The sequence below is a fragment of the Oratosquilla oratoria genome, chromosome 29, assembly GCF_046742065.1.
Source record: "Oratosquilla oratoria isolate Oo_2021 chromosome 29, ASM4674206v1, whole genome shotgun sequence".
NCBI lineage: Eukaryota > Metazoa > Arthropoda > Malacostraca > Stomatopoda > Squillidae > Oratosquilla > Oratosquilla oratoria.
In genome coordinates this window covers 39,815,091-39,840,104 of record NC_134805.1, presented here as the reverse complement: position 1 = coordinate 39,840,104, position 25,014 = coordinate 39,815,091, and the positions used below count along the sequence as shown (strand labels likewise).

At 37.6% G+C, this 25,014-nt stretch overlaps 1 protein-coding gene across 2 annotated transcripts; it reads left to right on the top strand.

The window, feature by feature from the left end:
* Nucleotides 1-123: 123 nt before the first annotated feature.
* Paf-AHalpha (Platelet-activating factor acetylhydrolase alpha) lies at nucleotides 124-25,014 on the top strand. 2 transcript variants are annotated; one of them, XM_076212115.1, is made up of 6 exons: nucleotides 178-282; nucleotides 483-586; nucleotides 16,223-16,429; nucleotides 16,522-16,644; nucleotides 17,062-17,163; nucleotides 22,158-25,014. In XM_076212115.1, the coding sequence occupies exons 2-6, from the start codon at nucleotides 497-499 to the stop codon at nucleotides 22,380-22,382; spliced, it is 747 nt and encodes a 248-aa protein (XP_076068230.1). In that variant the 5' UTR covers nucleotides 178-282; nucleotides 483-496; the 3' UTR covers nucleotides 22,383-25,014. The 2 variants fall into 2 exon arrangements, with proteins under 2 accessions (XP_076068231.1, XP_076068230.1); XM_076212116.1 differs by lacking the exon at nucleotides 483-586 and having other exon boundaries at nucleotides 124-282.

Sequence of the window (25,014 nt, the reverse complement as noted above, 5' to 3'; positions counted from 1 at the left end):
AATAAAACGTGATTATAACTAATGTTTTATGAAAATGTTAATGCAAAGAAGAATTTGAAAATTTTTGTGTACATCTATTCACCACCGAAGTGAATTCAATTAATAACAAATAAAGTTGCTTAATTCCAAGAAATGTCGATAATTTGTTCTGTTTTGTTGATGCGAGTTTGAGGTGCGCAGCTGCGGAAGGTGGCAGGAGTGGCAGTCTTTGAGAAAATGAATCCCTCTGCGATGCCTGCACTCTTAGAGGATATACAAGGCGATGGGAGGTGGCTCAGTATGGTAACGTTTCATATGAACCATAAATATCTTAAGGACTATTGTTCTATACCAATAATTGTTGGGTGAAACTATACTTTGTCGAACCTGGTTGGTTTGGGTTGGGTCTCGAAGTTAAGGTCATTATTGCTGAAAGTTTAACCTTATTATAGTCGCAAAAGGAGATCAGGTGGTGTGTAAATGACATATTTTATGGGTTTCAGTTGGTACATTACATATGACTCCAATGATGATGTCCTCTCCTTTCATCTTCAATTTTGTGCATGACTCACGCCCGGGTCTAAGCAACAGGCCACAGAAAATCCCTGTAAGCTACCATGAACTCCAAATTTAAAGGGTTTATTTGCTGCTCAATGTTATGAACTCCTAGGATGTATATAAGAGAGTGTTGGTAATTAGTTTTACCGTGTTTAGCACGGGAAGGATGCAAGAGGAACTCATGGATGGTGCTGGTTGGGATCACTGTACTACAGAAGTGCCCAATATTATTATATTTAATATTAGCTTCCATTCAGTCTAAAGTGACGTAGATCAAGAGATCTAAAGAATATCATTGAATAATTTAAAGTGCCAGTGTATTGATGTCTATATTCATACACCACAAAGTGAAATTCTTGTCAAAAAATGTAGGAGCCATGCAAAGGAAAAACTATATATGAATTTTTGATGAAGTAGTATGTAACAGTATGTGATGAGACAGAAGTAATGGTAAAATTCCAGAATCACACAAACACTGATATATAATGTGAAACATACTTTATTAGGATACTATTATTACTATATAACCTAACCTAATGTAATGAAACCATTCCATAGAAAAAGTAGATCTTTCTGGTCCTACTAATTGCCATCTTCCACTGTCCTCCACCGTCTTCTACCGTCCTCTACCCCCAATTTAATAAAAACAGTCATTTCATGCATAATTTACAATATTAAAAATCACGATGGCTAACATCGTGAACAATAAAAGTCACTTGGCCTAATTCTTCGCAACATCTTCATGTTGTCATGTACACATTATCGGGTCCTTTCTTTTGTCATATAAAAACAAGAGCTTTAAAAATATTGATATTTATTCATTCATCAATCAGATCTTTCTAATGCAATAAAAGTGAATTTTTTTCGTGTGATACTGGATTAGAATTAAAGGTATTTGTCTAGAAGTGCACACCTATCTGTTACCTGTTACCTGTAGTCTTCTTCTGGCCTAAATCTCCCTAAGAGAAGGGACTCCATAGGCCACACCAGTGATGTCAACTCAACATTTGTAGTTGTTCTCAATGGTTTTTGTCCGCAAATCATAGCATTCAGCAAAGAGGTGTGTTTTCAATCTCTTTTTGAAAACTGATATTATCACACTGCTTGACACTGGTTGGTAGCTTGTTGAACAGTTGAGGGGCAAAGTTTTTAAAACAGACAGTGTTCAGTGTTATGTCACAGAATAACTTGAGACATTGTGCAATAATCTTCTAGGAGCTCATTTAAGTACATTGGTTTGCCTAGTTTTTTTTTGCTTGGAATGTGAGTACGCATATTTTGTGTTCTATTCTAGCTTTTATTGGGAGCCAGTGTAGTTCAATTAATGTGGGAGTAATTCTTTCTCTACGAGGAATATTTGTTATCAAACGTGCAGCTCTATTTATTATCATTTGCAGTTTCTTCAGCATGTAGTTTGGCAGGCCATAATAAACAGAATTGCAGTAGTTTAACCTACTAATAACATGATTGTGAATCAGCTTTTTCATCGAATCTATGTCAATGTTTTTTCTAACAAAGGATAAGTTTTTCAAATGGTAATTTGCAACTTTCACTACATTGTTTACTTGCTCACAGAAAGATAAATTTTTATCAATTATGTGATACAGCATTAGAAAATTAAATATTTTGTAAATTATAATACATCAAAGTAATGTATGTTTTTCTTGCTGGAAATCAATAACAGAAACTTGCTAAAAGCTATATTCAAACATAGTCACTACTACTGCTTGAGATGCCGTCTGTTTTAGTAGATTTAGAGGTCGAAGACAAAAATGACGACCCTGATGACTTCTAGAATTACAGGTACTGCATTATTAAATACAGGTTAGGTTAGAATAGACGTATTTATCATACCTTAATTTTTTTTAACTTCCATATCTACCAAAACAAAGATGGTGTCCCAAGCAGTCATAGTGACTACATTTGTTTGTACATAGCTTTTAGCAACTTTTTCTGTTATTGATTCCCACCAAGAAAAATGTATATGATGGATTATAATTTGCAAAATTAATATTAAATTTTTTACTTGTAAAGAAACAAGTAAAATCATAGCACACTAAGTAACAAATATATTGAACATCATTGTTTAAGTATCATTAACAGGAAACCTGCAATTCCTTGTTGGCTAATGGTTCTTGGGCTTTCTTATTAGTCTTTCTGGAAAGAAGTATTAGGCTATTGTGTATGTTCTGTTAGTGGGGGACAGTTTGTATGTTAGTGGTTTATGTAAGCAGGAAGTAAACAGTTGATGGCTGTATGTCCTTATGTATAAAGGTGGAAGATTTTTCTCATTTGAAAGATTATTTTTCCATGGAATGGTTATACAGTAAGTCCTTATTATACAGTACATATGCATTCCTGAAAACCTTACCGCAAATTGAAATTACTGTATACCGAACCCATTATAACATGTAATAATAGGATATGGCAGACGTACCTTCTCCCTGCTCTTTCCTCTTCAAAATATCTAGCAGATACCATATCTGTGAATTTTTCTTACCGTAAATAGAATCGAGGGTAGTAATTACCAAATACCGTAACTGTAAATTTACTGGATAAAGAATTACCGTATAAGGAGGACTCACTGTATTAGGTTAGGTAAGGTTTTATTGTTAGGAGCTGTTGGTCAATGGAAATGTCATGTTAAATTTCGTGCTTGTGTGATTCTAGAATTTTACCATAAGTTGAAGTTGATAGATTTTTGGCTTGGTCTGGAGGCTGAGTGTCAACCCCTTAGGAGCCTCATAATAGAAGTAAGGGTGTTGATGAGGTTTGAAGATGGAACAGGGAAATGACTGATGTCTATCTCACAAGACTGCCACTTACAAATGCCCACCATTAGTCCCACCAGTTTATGTATATTCTAAGCTTTTAGAGCCAAAAGGGGATATTAAAGTAGGAAAACAAAAAAGTGAAACACTTTCATAACAGCATTAGACTGAAAAGATGATAAAGAGAAAAAAAAATTGCATTTTTCTCTCTGTTTTTCTTTGCATTTCTCCATTTTGTTCATGAGATGGTTGCCATTCATGAAAATTAGAGTAGTGAAGTTTTCATCAGACTGATGATTTCTTTGTCCAAAGAGAACAAGTACTCCACTGGAAGAGATAGCAGTTTTGAACCTAACTATTGTATCTGTCAGCAATTCCTTGGAGCTGGTCTCCAGCCAGGTCATGGTTAAATTTTGGTTATTGCCCTAAAATGACTTATAGTACTTGCTGCTGCTGTTTTGGCTGGGTGACAGCTCTGAAAAACTACTACTGTTTGTTTTTACTGTCAAATTCATCTCCTTTTATCAGATGAGGTGAATCCTGAAGTTGAAGGTAGTAGTCATTTGGCACTCTGTTGAGGTCCAATGCCATTGACAGTTTCAACCTGACCACCAACAGAAATCTGTTTTTGAAATGCCATGATGACTGAACAAAATTCAGAATATCTCGAGTGTCGGTAACAGAATTCATCATGCCCTTGCTACCCATCTTCAAAATCCATAAACATGCTCACCTCCACCCAGAGGTGCAACTCTGAGGACACTTAGTCTCTGGACCAGGTCATACTCTTTCTCCATATGTGAAATAGGATAAGAGTATGACAGAAAATTTTGAAAGTAATAAAAAAATGCTTTGGAAAGGAATTAAAATAGGAAAAGGAGGCAAATCAAATAGAGAAGAAAAAGTAAAATGTGCAGATGGAGATATGATAATGGAAGAGAAGGCTGTAAGAGGAAGATGAACAGAGTATTTTAGGGAGTTGCTAAATGTGAAGGAGGATAGGGAGGGAAAAGTAGTTGCAGTGGGATGTGTTAAGAAAATGACCATGATGAGTGAGGGAAATGGAGGAGAAATAAGGAAAGATGAAGTGAAGGCAGTTGTTAAGATTATGAGAATAGGTAAGGCACCTGGATTGGATGGATGTCATGCAGAATGTCTGAAAAAAGGAGATACAGTGATAGTGGACTGGCTGGTGAGGTTATTTAATGTTTGTTTAAGAGAGGGTAGAGTACTGGAGGAGTGCCTGTATAGTTCCGCTTTACAAAGGAAAAGGGGACAAGTGTTAGTGTAGTAGTTTCATAGGGATCACCTTGTTAAGTGTAGTTGGGAAGTCTTATGGGAGGGTCTTGATTGAGAGGATTAGGAGAGGAACAGAGGGAGTAATTGGTGAGAAACAGTGTGGGTTTAGGACAGGTAGGGGTTACGTAGATCAGATTTTTATGGTAAGACAGATATGTGAGAAAGCTATAGGAAAAGGAAATTATGTTTTTTGGGGCTTTTATGGATCTGGAAGAGGCTTATGACAGTGTAGAAAGAAAGGCACTGTGGGAGGTATTGGAGATATATGGGATAGGAGGAAAGCTGTTAAGAGCAGTCAAGAGTTTTTACAAGAGTAGTAGAGCGTTTGTTAGGATTAGAAATGGAGAGAGTGAGTGGTTTGAGGTAAAGGTGGGACTTCATCAGGGATGTGTTATGTTGCCCTGGCTGTTCAATTTATAAATGGATGGGGTGGTGCAAGAGGTAAATGCTAGGGTAGTGGGTCAGGGATTGGAGATGATTAAAGAAAATGGTGAAAAGTGGGAAATAAGCCAGTTGTTGTTTGTTGACAATACTGCACTTGTAGCAGGATCAGAGGAGGGATTGAGGAAGTTAGTGACAGAGTTTGAGAAGGTGTGTGAAAGAAGGAAGTTGAAGATAAATGTGGGTAAAAGTAATGTGGTGAGATGTACAAAGGGAGAAAGTGGCAGCAGACTGGAAGTGAGTATTAAGGGAGAGAGACTGGAGGAAGTGGATAGTTTTAGATACTTGGGGTGTGAATGTGGTGGGAAAGGGAGGAGTGGAGGTAGAATGTAGATTGAGAGAAGTGAGTAAATGCCATGGGGGATTAAAAAGTGTTATGAGAAATAGACATTTGGGAATGGATGCTAAGAGGGGATTGTATGAAGGAGTGATTGTGCCGACAACACTGTATGGAGCAGAAACGTGGAACATAAGAGAGGAAGAGTTTGAATGTGTTTGAGATGAGATGCCTGAGAAGAAGGGGTTTCTAGGCTAGATAGAGTGAGAAATGAGGAGGTGAGGAGGAGAACGGGTTTGGAAAGGGAGTTAGGAGATAGGGTTGATGAAAGAGTATTGGGATGGTTTGGACACATAGAAAAGATGAGTGAAGAAAGACTAGTAAAAGAGGTGTGGAAGGAGTGAACATGAGGGGTTGATCTAGGATGAGATGGATGGATGGAGTTAACCCCTTCCATACGGTGCTGCACACGTAGGCGTCATGGGGAGCGAGTGTATTCGCGAGGCTGCCATATCGGCGTCTTGATTATATTTATTGTAGTCGCCCCTCCATAATGACATTCTTTCTAATTCTTTTGTAATCGCATTTTCTATGGTTATCAAAATTCACGGGTGAAGAGAGAACGATCGATATAAGCGGTGACTATATTTTATGATGCGAGTATTATTACGACACGTCGTACGGCTGGCATTGGCTGCTGCCACCGAGATCTAAGTCCATGACGCCTACGTGTGCGGCACCGTATGGAAGGGGTTAAAGGGGCATTGGGAAAGAGGGGAATGTCTGTTGAGGAAGGACATGAGTGGACAGAAGATAGGGGTGAATAGTGGTTGTTAATGGATGATGCTGTGATGCATGAGGGGGATGGGGTGAGAAAGTATATGTGAGAAATAAATTGACACAGCCTGAAGGGATTTTTCCCTATCTCCTTTTCTACATGAGGGGACAGAGAGGGGATGTGCTGTCTTGCAACACTGCTTCTGACCCAGGGCAGTAGGCAAGATGCAGGGATGACCCATTATCCAGGAGGTGCCAAGATAGGAGGGAGGGGAGTGGAGTATGTTGGGGATGGAATGGGTGGGAGTGGTTTTTATGCCTTTGTATTTTTGGCTACCTCCCTTGTGAAGGGGGGAATAGCCTTTAGTATAATGTATGTATGTATATTACCTCCACTTTTCACACAAGGAGAACTGGCAACTGCTACCATTGTATCAGAATCTGGAAATACAGAAACAGAAGGGGGCTGAGAACTTTTTCTAGTCGGTGAAACTCAAGAGATATATTTTTATTTCTCTACTGTATCTCCATGCACACTTTACTTCCTTCTAAAACATCTTTCTAGTTCTTAAAAGATTCTCACACAAATGTCTACCCAACCTCACATCCCCTCATTTCTTGGCCTCCATCATCATATACTTCCATTCTCTTCACACTTTATCTTTCATACTCATCCTCATTTTTTCTTCATAACATCCCTCATTCCAGCCAGTGAACTTTATTTTCATCCCATTGTTCTCTACTCATTCTTTCGGTTCCACCAATTCTCCTCATCTTACACTGCCTGACCCAAGCCAGCTAGAAAGCAACACATTATTTTGTGCATGTAAGTGGCAGTTGCTGACAAGTCAGTCTAAAGAAATGCCATAAGAGGACAAGGTTTTTATTTGTATGAGATTTTGCTTGTTACAGGTAATTGATAAAGCTGTAACAAACCAAACATCATTCTAATAAAGGCTCCATCATCTTATGGTGTTTCTTTAGATACACCATTTCTTCCTTGAGTGACTTGTATGCCAATTCAGTGGCTGTTGCAGATTATCTGAAAGTTATGGGTCTCCTGGAGCAGTGGGTTGATTGGTTGAGTAAAAATTCTCTATTCCCTTTAGAAATATCCTTTATGAAATTTGACTGGTTTTACATGAAATAGTGTTAGAAGAATATGTAGCTCCCATTTGCTGTGGTACTGACTCACTCACTGATGTAGAAAGCTCTCGCACATCACTACACAACACATGTGAAATCTGATACACCATCTGCAGCAGAAGAGTAGCTAGGAAAAGTGGGAAATTTTTTCATATACTTATGTATTTATCTTCACAAATTATTTTTCCCAGTTGAACAAATTATCCATTTATTTTAGTGTCGAGGCAAACTCAGTCTGACTAATATATAGCAGTATATATCAGGGTCATATAGTAGACACATGCATAAATATTTCTAATATTTCTGGAAAATATAATAGGTAAAGATTGTGTGTATGTATATAGACATAAGGATGTTTGCTGGCCAAATGGCTTCGAGCAAAAGGGCAGGAGTGGTGATGGTTTTGAAATTTTGTAGTGGCAGGCAAGTTTGTAAGGCCATACTCTGTTAAATTCCCACAGAAAAAGGGAGCAGGTTCTATTGTATACTAGTAGAATTAAATATATCTTTCTGACAGTTGATAATTTTTTTCTTTATATTTTCTAGATTCCTAACAGTCTGGGGGGATTTGTAGAATTCACTAAAATTAGCCATATAGTTCTTTGATGTTTCATCCTCATGGAGATATCTTTAGGAATAATATTTCTGGAACAATTACTTCTATAAATAATACTAGGCAAAGATAAATGATAAAGGAAAAAATTTGACAAGAACATTACTTACATTAATAGAATATACAACAAAGCACAATCATCACTGTTTAAGGTTTTTTATCTCTCCCTATCCCTTGCCTTCAGGTTGATTGTTTCAGGTAATACAGAATTAGAGAGCAATTCTATATTCAAAAGACTGTGGACAAATTTTTAAAAGTATAGAAGAAAAGGTAAAAGGTGCAGATGGAGAGATGATAATGGAAGAGATGGCTGTAAGATAAAGATGGGCCGGGTATTTTAGAGAGTTGCTAAATGTGAAGGAGGATAGGGAGGGAAAGGTAGTTGGAGTGGGAAGCACTAAGAAAATGGCAGTGATGAATGAGGAAAATGGAAGAGAAATAAGGAAAGATGAGGTGAAAGTTATTAAAATGATGAGAGCAGGCAAGGCACCTGGGTTGGATGCCTGTTGTGCAGAGTCTAGAAAAGGGAGGTACAGCGATGGTGGACTGGCTGGTGAGGTTGTTTAATGTTTGTCTAAAAGAGGGTAGAGTGCCTGTATAGTTCCATTTTACAAGGAAAAAGGAGGCAAGTGTGAGTGTAGTTGTTTCAGAGGGATCAGTTTGTTGAGTGTAGTTGGAAAGGCTTATGGTAGGGTTTTGATTGAGAGGATTAGGAGAGGAACAGAGGGAGTAATTGGGGAGGAGCAGTGTGGGTTTAGGACAGCTAGGGGTTGCATGGATCAGATTTTTGTGGTAGGACAGATATGTGAGAAAGCTTTAGGAAAAGGTAAGATGTTTTTGGGCCTTTATGAATTTGGAAAAGGCGTATGACTGTAGACAGGAAGGCACTGTGGGAGATATTGCAGATAAATGGGACAGGAGGAAAACTGTTGAGAGCAGTTTTTATAAGAGTATTAGAACCTGTGTCAAAATTAGAAATGGAAAGAGAGTGGTTTGAGGTAAAGGTGGGATTTCACCAGGTATGTGTTATGTCACCTTGGCTGTTCAATTTATACATGGATGGGGTGGTGCAAGAGGTAGATGCAAGGGTAATAGGCCAGAGATTGGAGATGGTTAAAGAAAATGGAGAAAAATGGGAGATGAGCCAGTTGTTGTTTGCTGATGACACTGTGCTTTTAGCAGGATCTGTGGAAAGATAAAGGAAGTTAAAGAGTTTGAGAAGGTGTGCAAAAGAAGGAAGTTGAAGAGAAATGTAGGTAAAAGTAAGGTGATGTGATGAGATGTACAAGGGGAGAATATGGCAGCAAATTGGAAGTGAGTATTAAGGGAGAGAGACTGGAAGAAGTGGATAGTTATAGATACATGGGTGCAAATGTGGCAGGAAAGGGAGGAGTGAAGGTAGAATGTAGGTTGAGAGAAGCAAATAAATGCCTTGGGCAATTAAACTATGTAATGAGAAATAGACATTTGAGAATTGATGATAAGAGGAGATTGTATGAAGGAGTGATTGTGTCAACAGCACTGTATGGAGCAGAAACATGGAACATAAGAGAGGAAGAGTTTAAATGTGTTTGAGATGTATGGTAGGGGTTAAGCTGGACAGAGTAAGAAATAAGGAGGTGAGGAGGAGAGTGGGGTTGGAAAGAGAGTTGAGAGATAAGGTTGATGAAAGAGTTTGGAGACATAGAAAGAATGAGTGAAGAAAGATTAGTAAAAGAGGTGTGGAAGGAGTGAACATGAGAGGGCGACCAAGGATGAAATGGATGGATGGAGTAAAAGAGGCATTGGGAAAGAGGGGAATGTTTGTTGAGGAAGGAAGGGAGAAGACAGAAGATAGGGGTGAATGGAGAATGGTTGTGTATGAGTGATACATGGAAGGGAGTGGGTAGGGAATGGGAGGTGAGGGAGTATGTGTGAATGATATTTTGATACAGCATGAAGGGATTTTTCCCCATCTTCTCTTTTCCTGCATGGTGGTACAGAGAGGGGGGTCGCCAACCAAATGAAGTGGCCTTGCTGTGGATGTGTTGTGTTTTGCTACATTGCTTCTGACCCAGGGCAGTGGGTGAGATGGAGGAATGACCCACCATCTAGAAAGAGCTAAGATAAGAGGGAGGGAGGGGTGGTGAATGGGAGTGGAGTATGTGGGGATGAAAGTGGTGGGAGTGGATTTTATGCATTTGTTTTTGGCTACCTCCCTTGTAAGGGGGAAAAAGATATTGGTATGTGTATGTACAGTGGCCGTGAAAAGTTTGGGCGCGTAATTAACGAGACACAAATGTAAACACTTGTGACATTTAAATAATCATTTAAAGACCTATAAATGGCTTATTACATACCTTATTTACCAAGCGATTTTCCTTTAAGCTTTATGACCTTCTCCAAACGTGCCGGGATGCATCTTGCCTAGTTTTGTACGTGTTGAGGAATAATATTATCCCAAATATCCTGTATTTCTGTTTTTAGCCTAGCTACAGTGGAGACGTCATGATCTTGAAGCTGTTTTTTAATTATATGCCATACATGCTCAATGGGATTTAGGTCTGGAGAATTTCCAGGCCATTTTTTGAAGTAATCAACACCACAGTCTTCTAACCATTGGGTAACAGACTGAGCTGTGTGAGCAGGAGCTCTGTCCTGCATAAACCAACTAGCATTGCACTTTTCAAAACTTTCAGGCAGGTTATCACACAATAACTCGAAATAAGTGTGCTGCTTTACACACTCATTTTGTGCAAGAAACACTAAATTGCCAACTCCACCAAATGCAAAGCATCCCCACACCATAACACTTGCAGCATGTTTCACCACTTTAGCTGTATAGCAAGGGTCATTAGGGTCAGACCCCCTGGGGTGCCTCACACGCTTCGACCTGCAGCCCGACGACACCACAAACGTTGACTCATCACTCCACAATACTCGTTCCCAGTCTTCTAAGGACCAGTCCTTATATTTCTTGCAAAATGCTATGCGATCACGTATGTTTTTTGCACTTAGGAGGGGAAGAACTTTAGCACAGCAACTACGGTATTGTAAATCTTTGGCTAAATGATCAGAAATACATCTTACAGACACATCATGCAGCAGTGTAGGGTTATTTTCTTTCAGTTTTCGAGCTGTGAGCGTTGGATCTTTATCTAACTGCCTCCTAATAACCATAGAAGTACGATTTGATATCTTCCTTGGCCGACCAGAGCGATGCTTTGGAGTAGGAATGATGTCACTTCCTCCGTCTCGAAATTTCTTGGTCCACTTTTGCACTTGACGCACTCCAATTCCCACACGAGTAGCAATATCTTTACACTTATAACCCTCCTTATAGAGGGTTATGATTGTAACAACTGTGTCTCTTTCCAGCTCTTTACCACTTCCCATTACGGAGATATCAAGGCACAAAAACAGAGACCACCGCAAAAAAAAGACTACTCCCCGTGAGAGATGTTTAGAAACTGACTCCACGTGACATCGAGTGCGCCTAAACAGAGTTGCCAAGTAGTGCGTATTGTCTCGGCTAAATACGGGTACAAACGCTAGCATTGAAAAATAGCGAAAAGTTTGGGCGGAAAGTTGTATTTCTCGCATGTTTTGAGTTTAGCGGAAAGTTTGGCCGCCTATAATTTTGCGCCCAAACTTTTCGCGGCCACTGTATGTATGTATGTATTTACCTAGTATTATACAAGAAGCTCGCTTGCTGAGCAGGTTAGGGCATCATTGCTTGTGGTGAAGGTCTTGGGGATGGCAGTTTGAATCCTGCCACCGACAAAGTTGAACCAAGAACATGGTTCATTAAATTCCACGCTACAGAGTCCTCTGTGAGGGGCACCATCCTAGCCTTCTGATGGGAGGAGTTTTGTGACGTTAAACCATATCATATCATTATACAGGAAGGGGAGCTATGCTCATAGTGGCCTGTCTTTGTATCTCACAACATCTAATTTGTTCTTAAATTCTTGTACGGTGTTTGCACACACATTTGTTTCATCTAATTTGTTCCAGACATCCACCACTCTGTGGATGATTTTTTTTTTTTTTTTCCTCCAGATCTCTTCTATAACTACCCCTTTTTGAGTTCCTTCTCATGTCCCCTTGTTTTTCTTCTATCCCATTTTAATAAGTCTTCTCTGTCAAGGACTTGTCTTTCATGATTCTGTAAATGGCCAATAGAGTGCCTCTTTCTCTTCTTTGTTACAGGGTTGGTAGTTCCAGTTTTGACAAACGTTGCTCATAATATTATGTCAATTTTGAGTGGTGGGGCCATCTTTATCATTGCTCTTTGGATTCTTTCTATCTTCCTTGTATTCTTTTTTGTACTGGGTGTTCATAGTGTCGCAGCATACTTGGTCTTATCAGTGTGGCTAGTATTTTCTTTACCATTACCTCATCCAAGTAATCAAAAGCCACCTTTATTGATCTTAGTAAATTGCAGGTTTCTCTGACTGTTTTGTTTATCTGCTTGTTTGGGGACACGTCTTTGGTGATAATTACTCCTAGGTGTATGTGTGTGTTTGTCTATATATATATATATATATATATATATATGTATATATATATATATATATATATATATATATTTGTGTGTGTTAATCATTACTTTGATTTTACTCTTATTCATTTTTAAACCTACTTTGAGACTCCTTGTTCAGATCACTCATCTTATCTTGCAAGTCCTCTGCTCTTTCTGAAATAATAATGTCATCTGGAAAGCTTACGTTATTAAAGTATTTGCCATTAATCTTCAAACTTTTCTCTTCCCAACTCAACCTTTAGAAAATCTTGTCCAAGCAAGTTGTAAATAATATGGGTGGAATTGTATTATTTTGCTGTATGCCTTTCTCGATCTTTATCTTTTCTGTATCTTTATGTAGTTGAATTACAGTGGTACCTTTCTCATAAACCTTTTCTAGAACTCTTATGATATGGTTGTTTCCACCTTGCTTGCATAGCGAGTTTAATATTGCTATTTGTTCTACCGAGTCACACACGAAAGCTCAAAGTAAAGAAATTATAATTGATGGTGAGTCTTGAAGAAGTTGAAGAGTATAATTATTTTGGCCAGATGGTGAAAGTGACAAAATATCATGATAATGAAATAAAAAGGTATATTACAATTGGTTGGAAAATGTTGGTAAGTATAGGATCATGAGAGGCTCTCTGCCTTTATGTTTGAAATGCAAATTTTACAATCACTATACTGCCAGCAATAATCTACAAATGTGAGACTTGGAAACTGACAAAGGCAATGGATACAAAGCTGAGGAGTGCATGAAGGAGAATGGAGAGATCAGTGGTGGGAATAGTGCTGAGAGACCAAAAGAGCAAGTTGGGTGAGAAAGCAGACTGGAGTGAAAAATATTGTGGAGGCAGTAAAAGAAAGGAAGTGGAATTGGGCAGGTAAGTTAGTGCAAATGACTGATGAGCAATGGAGCAATTGTGTTACTGAGTGGATGCCATGAGATGGGAAGCATGGAAGAGGGAGACTAGACAGAAGGTAGAGAGATGATATACCGGGTAGATAAGTTTGTAGGAGTGACATTGCAGAGGTTAGTCCAGTGTGAGTCATGGAATGCTATGAAAGAGGCCTTTGTTCAGCAGTGTACTCAGGATGGCTGATTGATACATATACAGAAGAACCCAGTAACTGTGGACAAATTCTGGAGAATGAAGACTTTGACCAAAATGTGAAAATTCCCATGGAAATGTGGCAACATCAGATGCTTCTGGTGCTTCATTTGTTTTAGAGTGCCCCCACATGCTCATATATGCACTTGGGGTACATAACTGAATATATATATATATATTATAATAAAAACAATGTTATATTAATACCGTACTAAGATTTAGGGCATGCTTGTAAGATAATGTTTATTTGTGGTCATACTAATCACCAACAACCTTGATGATATTGTTTTTAATTAATATTGGCATAGATATATCATTTGTGTTATAGTTTATCGTTTCTGTAACTTTTAAAGCATTTGACTCCATATTGAGATAATCAAGGTTTGTTCCATTACCAACAACTCAACATGAGCTTTGAGATGCCATGAACTGCCTTGTAACTCAGGTTGTTGGCCAAGTCAGCATATCTATGGCATATCGGAAATCTTAATTAATATCTCGATATTGACATAACCACATGCTTTCAAACTTGCAGATATGAGAAAAGATGGTACTTAAAAAATAATATGATGGAAGTTAACCGTAGTAATAGAATTGCCTTGTAGCTCAGGTTTTTTCAGAAAGAATGAAATGTAATTATAGAAGACTATTTATTTAGTCCTCGTCCTACTTCTACAACTCATCATTCAAGATTGGTCCATCCTCAGACTTCTGTTACTTTGTCTTTCACAAACAAAAATAAATATGGTGTCTGAAAGCTTGCATCAAGGTACTAGTTGTTGGTGTGTATCACATCTTGAACCTCAATATTGATGTGGCCAAATACTATAGAAAGTTAGTTATGATAAAATATAACACAGACAAATTATAAATGATATTAACTAAAAACAGTGAATATCATGAGTTGATGGTACATATACCAACAGGTTTTTCCCCCATACAAGGGAGGTAGCCAAAGACATAAATCCACTCCCACCCATTTCATCCCCACATACTCCACTCTCATTCACCACTCCTCCCCCTTTTCTTAGATCCTCCTGGATGACGGGTCTTCCCTGCATCTTGCCCACTGACTTGGGTCAGAAGCAATGTAGCAATACACAGCACATCCACAGCAAGGCCTCTTCATTTGATTGGAGACTCCAAATACTCTGTCCCCTCATGCAGAAAAAGATAAGATGGGGAGAAATTCCTTTGAGCTGTATTAAAATATCATTCACACATACTCCCTCACTCCCCCATCCCCCACCACTCCTTTCCATGCATCACAGCATCATCCATACACAACCATTCTCCACTCACCCCCATTTTCTGACTTCTCCCTTCCTTCCTCAACAGACTTTCTCCTCTTTCCCAATGCCCCTTTTACCCCATCCATCTCATCCTTGGTCACTTCCTCATGTTCGTTCTTTCCACCTATGCCTTCCTCACCCCTTTTACTAATCTTTTTTCACTCATTCTTTTCATGTGTCCAAATCATCCCAATACTCTTTCAACCCTATCCCCTAACTCCCTTCCCACCCCTGCTCTCCTCCTCACCTCCTCGTTTCTCACTCCATCCATGGATGGGGTGGTGTGAGAGGTAAATGCAAGGGTAGTGGGCCAGGGATTGGAGATGCTTAAAAGAAAATGGAGAAAAATGGGAGATAAGCCAGTTGTTGTTTGCTGACAACACTGCACTAGTGGCAGGATCAGAGGAGGGATTAAGGAATTAAATGACAGTTTAGGAAGGTGTGTGTCAGAAGGAAATTGAAGATAAATGTGGGTAAAAGTAAGGTGATGAGATGTACAAGGGGAGAGGATGACAGGAAATTGGAAGTGAGTACTAGGAAGAAAGACTGGAGGAAGTGGATACCTTTAGGTACTTGGGTGCAAATGTGGCAGGAAAGTGAGGAGTGGATGTAGAATATTGGTTGAGAGAAGCAAGTAAATGCCTAGGGGGGATTAAAAAGTGTAACGAGAAATGAACATTTGGGAATGGATGCTAAGAGGAGATTGTATGGAATGATTGTGCTGACAGCACTATATGGGGCAGAAACATGGAATATAAGAAAGGAAAAGTTTAAATATATTTGAGATGAAATGCCTGAGAAGTATGGTAAAGTCAATGGTAGTTGTAGGTAATTAGTACAACCCTTTATACATTACATTCAAAATATGGAACCTATGGACAAACTGCTTTAATAGACCAGTAGTCCCCCATTTAGTCCATAGTTTCCAGATTCTTCTGTATATATATATTTTCCCCCTTACAAGGGAGGTAGCCAAATCAAAATGCATATACCCACTTCCAACCATTCCACTGTGTGCATGTGTGTGTGTGTGTATATATATATATTATATATATTATATATATATATATATTATATATATATTATATATATATATATTATATATATATATATATATATATATATATATATATATATCACTGGAGTGAAATGTAATAGCCACTAGAGAAAAAAAGTGAAGAAAAGAAAAGTTTGTACACTTTATTTTATACCTCAACCCTTCAGGTTTGCAGTTTTAGACAAAGACTTCTTTAGTGCCCATAAGCAGTTCATGTCTACCATGATTTGTTGTTTAAGTACATTGAGCAGTTTACGTTGCTACCTATTTCTTTTTATGTTTCAATTATGAACTTGTTGATAAAAGAAAATTGTAATATTAATGTAGCAATCAATAAAGTTAGTGCATCAAGTGAATTTTTTTTATTAATTTGTTTGTTTATATTTTTTCCAGCATAATCGATTTGTCAATCAGGCCAAAGAAATGGAGCCAGACGTTGTGTTTATTGGAGACTCGTTAATTGCAAATCTACAGTCAACAGACCTCTGGGAGAAATGGTTTGAACCCATGCATTGCCTCAATTTTGGTGTTGGTGGAGATCAAACACAACATGTTTTGTGGAGGTTGCAAAATGGAGAATTAGAGTACATTAAGCCTAAGGTATAGTAATGTGATTGTTGCAAGAAACACACACTAATATTTAATATTAGGTATTAAAATTGGAAGAGACGTAAACACATTTTTCTCTTCAGGTGATAGTATTGTTAGTGGGAACCAATAACTATGGCCACACAGCATCAGAAATTGCTGGCGGCATTTTGGAGCTATGCGAGACCATTAGAGAAAAGCAACAGCAAGCAGACATCCTTGTTCTGGTAAGACTGCAGTTTGTGTGGAATGAGTTTTGGAAATTAAAGTTTAAAATAAAGGCTCACACTTCAGCTACTTAATAATTTTGTATTATCTTGATAGATCTTGTATGTGCCTTGTGGCTGGTTTGTGGCCATCTTGGCACAATGCAGTCCCATTGGTATATGTATGTGTTATTATTATGTGTGTGTGTATATATATATATATATATATATATATATATATATATATATATATATATATATATATATATATATATATTCTGTTTCATTAAATTCCATGCTACAAAGTCCACTGTAAGGGGCACTGTCCCAGCCTCCTGATGGGGGGGGGGAGGGAATTTGTGATGTTAAACCATATCATCATTACATTGAGTGATTCAATGAAAGTCTTTTAGAGATCTTACCAATTTCCAATTACAGACTTTACTGCCCCGTGGTGAGAAACCAAATCCACTCCGTGAAAAGAATAGTCAAGTTAATGCCATGATCAAGGAGTCATTACAGTCTGTAGAAAATTGCCAGGTAAGTCAGAGTATTCAGGATTCATAAGTACCTTGTTTCCCATACTGGGGTATTCATTGCAATCAATACTTTAGGGATTGTTTAGGGGGACCCCTGTGGACCAGAGACACATGTCATTCATTAGTGCTATTAAAATTCCTACTCATGAAAGAAAGATGAGATGCTTTTGTACTATTTTTTTCCCCTGTCCCTTCAAACATATTATTTACTACTTTGCTGATCCTTTGGTGGTGGGGCTGATGTCAACACCATGCTCCCATGCATATTGTAGAAGGCAGCTAAATTGGACAGAGTGAGGGGACTAAGGATTTCCCACTCCATTTTTCTATTGAAACATTGCTTCTGACCTATGACAATGGGCGGGATATAGGAATGACCCATCATCCAGAGGAGGCAACATGAGAGGAAAGAAAGGGCAGTGGATGGGAGTGGGTATGTGCCCATTGACTTGACTACCTCCCTTATGAGGTGGAAAAGCCTTAAGTATATAGATTATTCCACTGCAAAAAGTCAAGGCATAAGAGGGTGTCAGAGGAAGGCTCCAACTAGAATTCTAGTAACAAATCATTAAATGTGTGTGGATGTGGTATAGGTGAGAACAGAAGGGGAAAGATTAGTAGGATATTTGTAAGAAAAAAAAATGATGTGTTAGGATTTAGTTAAATGAAACTGAAAGAGAAGAGAGAGTTGGGGTTTAGGGAGCATGATGGGTAGGTTGTCAGGAATGGCTTGAGGTTGAAGGAAGGAGTGACATTGTAAGTCATTAGGTAGGTAAGTGTATAGTGTGAAGAGCAGTGTCAGTGAGTATAACAATTATCATATGGAGTGTCTGACAAAGGGAAGAGTAGTTATAGTGGAATGGCAGGTGGGATTATTTAATGTTTCCATGAGGGAAGAAAGTGTGATGGACTTGATAAGGTACAGTTCACTATTGATGAGAAAGGGACAATTATGAATGTAGTAATTTTAGAAGGATCAGTCTGGTAAGTGTAGTCAGTAAGGTGCATGGGATGGTGTTAATTGAAATGAAGAGAACATGGGAGTAATTGGAGAAGAACAATGTGGGTTTAGGTAAGGAAGATGTTGCATAGATCAAATTTTTAGTAAGATATGCAAAAAGTTTTATAAGAAGTTTAAAAATGTCTTTTGGGCTATCCAGGATTTGGACCATATATATAACCCATCATTACTTGGTGGATAGTCAGGCCCAGCTCCCCTACTGATTTCCTATAAGTGAGGAGGGTGTATTGGAGATCACAGTGGAGGGTGGGGTCCTCTGTTAGTTCTTCATCATCCTTCCTTGGTCAGCAGAGCAATATTTTGCAGAGTAGTCTTTATAATGTGGCAATTTCTTAACCTCTTCCATACAAGGATGCCGGCATTGGCTTTCTATATTTATTTTATAGTTGTAGCTGAGTGACCCCTGAATTCTATGAACTGGCTTGATCACATTTTCTGTGTTTATCATTACTCAGAGTGAAAGAGAGTAAGTAAATTAGCAGTGACTTTATATTTCATGATGCAAGTATTGTGATGCTTCATCAAATCATTGAATTGAATTAAATTGAATTGAAATTTATTCGGATACAATCATACATACAATAAGTACAATACATACAAGACTCAATATTATACACAGTATATATAATTGTACATCCGAGGATGGCACAGAAAGTCAAAAGACTTATTTCCACTGTGGTCCTCATATTACAATTAGGAAAGGATTGTCATAGAAAAGCTAGGTTATACGAAGTGTAAATTAGGATTATAAGAAGTGTAAATTAAACATATAAACTATTTTCTTCAGAGAGAATAGTGTCTAAAAGATAACATTTAACTTATTTTTTAAAACTACTATTAGATACAATTGATTGAATGTTGGTCGGTAAAGAGTTCCAAGCAATAGCACCAGTGTATTTGAAAGTACTTTTCCCTAACGAACTATTAAACCTAGGTACAATGACAGATGACCTACTGGAACGAGTTCTCAGGGAACGAGCATTTCTGACAAGTGTAAACGTATCTGACAAATAACTGGGACAAGAGTCGTTCACAATTTGGTGAACATGATTAAGCTTTAACTGAGCAACACGTTTCTCAACAGGTAACCAATTTAACAGTTTAAAATGCGTATAATCTAGATGAGTACGTGGATGAATTTTCAAAACGGTCCTGATTAGTTTGTTTTGACATATTTGAAGATTACTCTTAGATTTTTTAGATAGGTTGCTATACCAGGAAGAACAAGCATAGTCAATATGACACTGAACCAGGGCCGAAGCTAGTAACTTCATTGTCTCTACATCAAAACTTTTGTTCTGGAGCTGACCCTTTTAATTATTTTTTGTGCCATAACTTCTCCCGACACATTTTGATCAATTTCTGTTCCAAGATATTTGACAAGAGACCTAGGTTTAATACTAGTATCATTACATTGGATATTGAAGTTGGGAGCATTTTTGAGTTTTTGATTGGAGCCAAAGAGAATGGATTCTGTTTTACCTAGATGTAGAGACAATTTGTTATCCAACAACCACTTGCTGACATTCAATAACTCTTCACTGAGTAACGTCTCAATCCTATTTACATCTTTGCCAGAAACTAGTAAGGCTGAATCATCGGCATACAACAGCAGTTTACAGTTCACAGCAGCTTTCATGTCATTCACATACAAAAGAAACAACAGCGGACCTAAAATGCTACCCTGTGGGACACCACATGTTATTTTTGCTGCTTTTGATGTTGAACCATTTACATTCACAATCTGTTCTCGACCTGTTAGATAAGACCTCATCCAATTAACAACATCTGATTTGAAGCCTAATGCTTGTAGTTTGAATAATAGAATATCATGATTTACAGTATCAAAGGCTTTCTGGAGATCTAGCATAACCATTCCACAGTAATTACCTCTGTCAATTTCACCTTTGATGTAATCAGTCAAATTGATCAAACATGCATCAGTAGAATATGATTTTCGAAAGCCTGATTGTAAATCATAGAACAAGTTATTGCTTTGAATGTATTCATAAACCTGGTTATAAACAACTCTTTCCAAGACCTTCGATATAATACCGAGCACTGAGACTGGCCTATAGTTACCGGAATCTGTTTTGCTACCCTTCTTGTACAAAGGAGTAACTTTTGCTAATTTAAAATCTTTGGGAACTTTGCCCTGTTGAATCGAAGTATTGATTATGTGAGTGATACAGGGAGTAATCTGCTCAGCTGAGTCATTCACAAATCTGGCTGGAATATTATCTAGTCCGGTAGCCTTAGACCTGTCAACAGTCTTCAACATTTTATACACATCTACATTAGCAACCGTAGACAGAGCAAAGGTGTCATAGGATACACCCTGATTCCAATACTAATTATTAATGTGTTCTTGGCCAAAATGACCTGAAGGTACTGGTAAATTATTTACGAGGGTGGTAGCAATGGTGGTGAAAAAGGAGTTAAATTTTTGAGCCACCGCTACTTTGTCGAAAGTAACGATCCCATTAACATTAAGACCAATGTTACTACTTTTGGATTTTAGATTTTTGGAAGAACCTAACTGTTTGATTGTTTGCCATAGTTTTTTGGGATTGTTTTTGTTGGTTTAGAGAGAATCTTTGTAATATCCTACCTTAGCTCTGTCTACCATAACCTGAACCTCGTTCCGTAACTTCTTATACATAGCGAAAACAGATTGATCTTTTGTTTTCTTATACTCTTTTAAAGCCTTATCTCTCCTGTTGATCATTTTCAAAATGTCACCAGAAAAGCACGGCTCGGAACGTTGTTTTATTCTGATTGATTTTACTGGAGCTAAATTGTCTAATACCCCCAAGAACAGTGCTTTAAAATTATTCCAAGCTTGATCAACATCTGTACAATTGACGACTGAAAACCAGTTAACCGCGGACAACCTTTCGCAGAACAATTCCTTGCTGTAATGCTTAAGAGAACGAACTTTTATGGTTTTATGCTGATTGATTTGTTGTTTGGAAACTTTCCTGATACAATATGTTGCTCTATGGTCACTCAAACCAATATCAATTACTCCACTAGAACATATTTTCTGAACATCTGATACCAAAATAAGATCAATAACAGAATTAGCAGTGGCACATACTCTGGTGGGTTCTGTGATAATTTGTTTCAGATCATTCATTGAACAGAATGACTTTAGCGCATTATGCAGAGTATTCGAGGTTGATTCTACATGAGTATTCAAGTCGCCAGTTATAATCACTTCTTTGTTCAGAAAGTCTGTGGTATTGGAACACAAATCCTCAAGCTTACTATAGAAGTCATGTTGCCAGGGCGGTCTATAGCAGGCACCTACGAGGATAGGCTTAGATTTTGGCAAGAGAATGTTTATCCACAAAGCCTCTAACTCACTGTTCATGTCTGTCCGTTGCTCAAACGCGATGTTGTTGCATATGTAGACAGCCACGCCGCCTCCAACCCGGTTACGATCTCTCCTCACAATGGTGTAGTTGTTGATCTCTACCTCCGGATCCGCTATCGTATCGTCCAGCTTGGTCTCGGTGAAGCATAATACTGCAGGGGTAGTCCTCCGGGTAACCTCTCGTACCTCGTCCAATTGTACATCAAGCATCTGGTGCTGCGCATAAGAATTTGACTCACACTGAAGAGGTTAATAGCTTTTAACTAGATAAATGTCTACGAAGGAAATATACAAGAACTGGTTTACCACCAGTGATTAATGAATGGAATAGACTTAATAAGAATGTAGTGAGCACTGAAACAATTGGTTGTTTTAAGAGAAGATTAAATATATTTATGGATAAGAATGAAAGGTGTTAAGGGACATGGAACCACCTAGAAATTGATTGGAAAATGCCAATTGCTGACAAATATGACAGAGGAAACTGTGTGAACATGGAGTTTTTATTAATAGTGTGTTTTGCTTGAAAGTGTTAGTAATTAAGGCTGTGTATTGTGTTTTGTAAAGGAGTTAGCAAATTTTTTTTTCATTTCAGGTTGTACCCATAGATAAAGATTTAGTGCTCCCAGATGGCTCCATAGATCACAGAGATATGTACGACTACCTTCATCTTACCTGGCAGGGCTACAGGAAAGCTTTTGCCCCTGTTTATGATATTCTTCAGCAGCTACTGGCCGAAAATGACACTGTTCTGAACTGCCTCAATACAGCTACTCTCTCTTCACCAGTGTCTGACAATCCTTCTCCTGCAGCTGAGTGATGAAGGCAGAAGGATGGGTGGATGTCTAATTAGCCCAATACTGATGTGCATGTTGGATCTTGGCTTGTAGGGTCAAAATTATGAGGTTTTTGTCAAGCATTTTAGAGTTGCACAGGCTAATGATAAGTCACATTATTTATGCTTCAGATAGCTTTATCGATGTTTTGAAACAAGCACTGCTAGTCAATGGTGAGTTTTTTTGTTTTCAATTTGAAGTATTTAATAGGCCAGGTTAAATTTCTTTGTAATGAAAAGTTGGAGTGGGTGACCTTGCAGTTATACCTCTTTACATGATATAAACTTTTTTTATGTGTAGACCTAAAGAGTATAGAACATGCTATGAATATTTTTTGTATACCTACATTCCAATGACTTCTTCATATTTTTTATTGCAACATATGCTGACACAAGACACGTGGGTTTGATCAATGGTAAACTTGAATGACATTTGGCCGGACTTGCACACACAAAATGCTCGTTCTGCTTTGTGTATTCAGGCTGTACTCTGTGTGTAACTACAGAGTACATCATATCATACTCTTATTTATTACTTTGATGTATATATATATATATATAGATATATATGTGTTTTATATAATTTGATGTCATTTCTATACAATTTACTTTATGCTTGTATTTGGCATTTGCACATGCACTTGCCTATGGTATCTGACTTTATACAATTTAAAGTCAAGGTGCAAAAGAATTTAAATCAATCTTGTTGACATTAGGAAGCAATTGCATTTTTGAGCTGTAGGACTGGTTGAGGCACCGGTCTCATTATTGGTATTGTCCTTAAAACCCCTTTTTGTTGCATGATTTTTTTTTTTTTTCTTTTCTTTTCTTTTTTGTGGTTCAGCTTTACACCAAAGTTTTGGCCAACACACTTTACCCCCCCCCTCCTCCTCCTCCAACTTGTATGTAATAACCCACTAAGTGAGGTGGCAAGGTATGGGAGAGAAGCCTCACTACCCTTTTCATTCCTTTCTACTTAAATCATATGAAAATTACACTTCATTTGTTCCCCAGCTGTACTGCCAGTTTATTTCCCAGTTGTAATTCCATTAGTCTTTATTAGAAATGCAGTGTTGACACGAACACACAAGTCTGATCCATCTGTCCAGTAATCCATCAGTTGAAAATGATGAAAAGAACATTCACAAAATTGTCTTACTCAGAAGTGATTAATGTAAATCTTAAACCTAAGGCATCCACATCCACCTTTGAACATTTGTTCTTTATCTGTGAATCTCAAAATTAGATTAAAGAGATGCTTTCAAATAGATATCATAGATGCACACACTACTAGTGCCCCAGTGTTTGCAGACTTGTAGAAAACTGCTTACAAATCCAGAACTTGAACCACGTACACAATATTTTGTAACATTCAATACGTATGCATATGCTATCAGCTCGTTCTACATTATGAGAATATAGTGTGAACCCATTAGGACTCTTTACATAAAAGAAATTGACAGCATGCATGTTAATCTGCTTGGTGCATTAAAGTTATTAATGTTAGTATGGTGTTCTTCTTGAAACAGAGTAGTCCTTCAATATCAGCTGTTAACTGTTAGACTTAATAGCTTCCTTTTGTTTTGAAGATTTATTGACAATTAGAAGAAAAAGAAATAATACTATCGGATAGTGCTGTGCAATGTTCCATATTTTTGTGGCTGTTTTTTTCCATTTGTATTGAACCAAAGCATTCACTTGTACAATGCAGAATGCATGTTGCTAATAAAACAGTGGAAATGATTTAGAAGCATGTAATATGACTAAGACCAAAAATATAATTTGCTCATTTCTAGTTAGCCCATCATTCTCACAATATTTTTTTCCATAAATTGGGTATAAGTTTAATGCATTGTGTGTGTATTTGAGTTGCATTGTAAGATTTATTTGGATCAAGTAACAAATCATTCTAGCATATTCTATTAAGGCAAAGATAAAGTAAGTTCTCAAGTTCTCTCCAGCTTTTTCTTTATATAATCTACCCCTTCAGTATATTTGCATGATGTATTAATGGCTTTAGGTGAAGAAAAAATCAAAATACTGTTTGATACCAAGCATAATTCTAAATTGGCCTTGTTGCAGGCACCTAGTCGTATGTCCTCTGTAGTGTTCCCAACTTTGTAGCCCAAATATAGACCTTCCAAGTCATAGCGTGATCTATAACCAAAGACCAAATACTTGAGTTTTATTCTTTGGCAACATCTCCAATACAATGAAGAGATGATAACTGATTTAACTTGCATGACCATAATTTGTTGAGGTTTTCTATTTCATTTGCATTCCAGGTTTTGTACAAGGTTGTATTACACTCAAGCTTTCCTCCTATTGAGCTCAAAAGTTAAAATTGCATGGTTGGTTCAAGTTATGAGATAGGTTCCCTCCTTTGTTTTTACCTGTGGTTACTTTTTTTGTGGTTTGTTTATTTACTATTTTTTGTAGTATTAAAATACACATGATAAATAATGTTACTGATGATCAAAGTTAAGTATTATCATTAAGAACATATTTTGTTACTATGTACCTATTTTTTGTTTTCTAATTTTCAGTAAGGGAGTTTGTAAAATATCTGTGGCTGAGTTGTGATGAAGTAATTTAACATAGAAGTAACAGGTCTAAA

What these genes read in the sequence shown, in the direction of transcription:
- Paf-AHalpha (XM_076212115.1), top strand. Translation starts at nt 497, where the DNA reads ATGACTCCAATGATGATGTCCTCTCCTTTCATCTTCAATTTTGTGCAT. An exon ending in TAGAGTACATTAAGCCTAAG is followed by an intron (nt 16,430 to 16,521) that starts GTATAGTAATGT and finishes TTTTCTCTTCAG; the next exon opens with GTGATAGTATTGTTAGTGGG. An exon ending in AGTCTGTAGAAAATTGCCAG is followed by an intron (nt 17,164 to 22,157) that starts GTAAGTCAGAGT and finishes TTTTCATTTCAG; the next exon opens with GTTGTACCCATAGATAAAGA.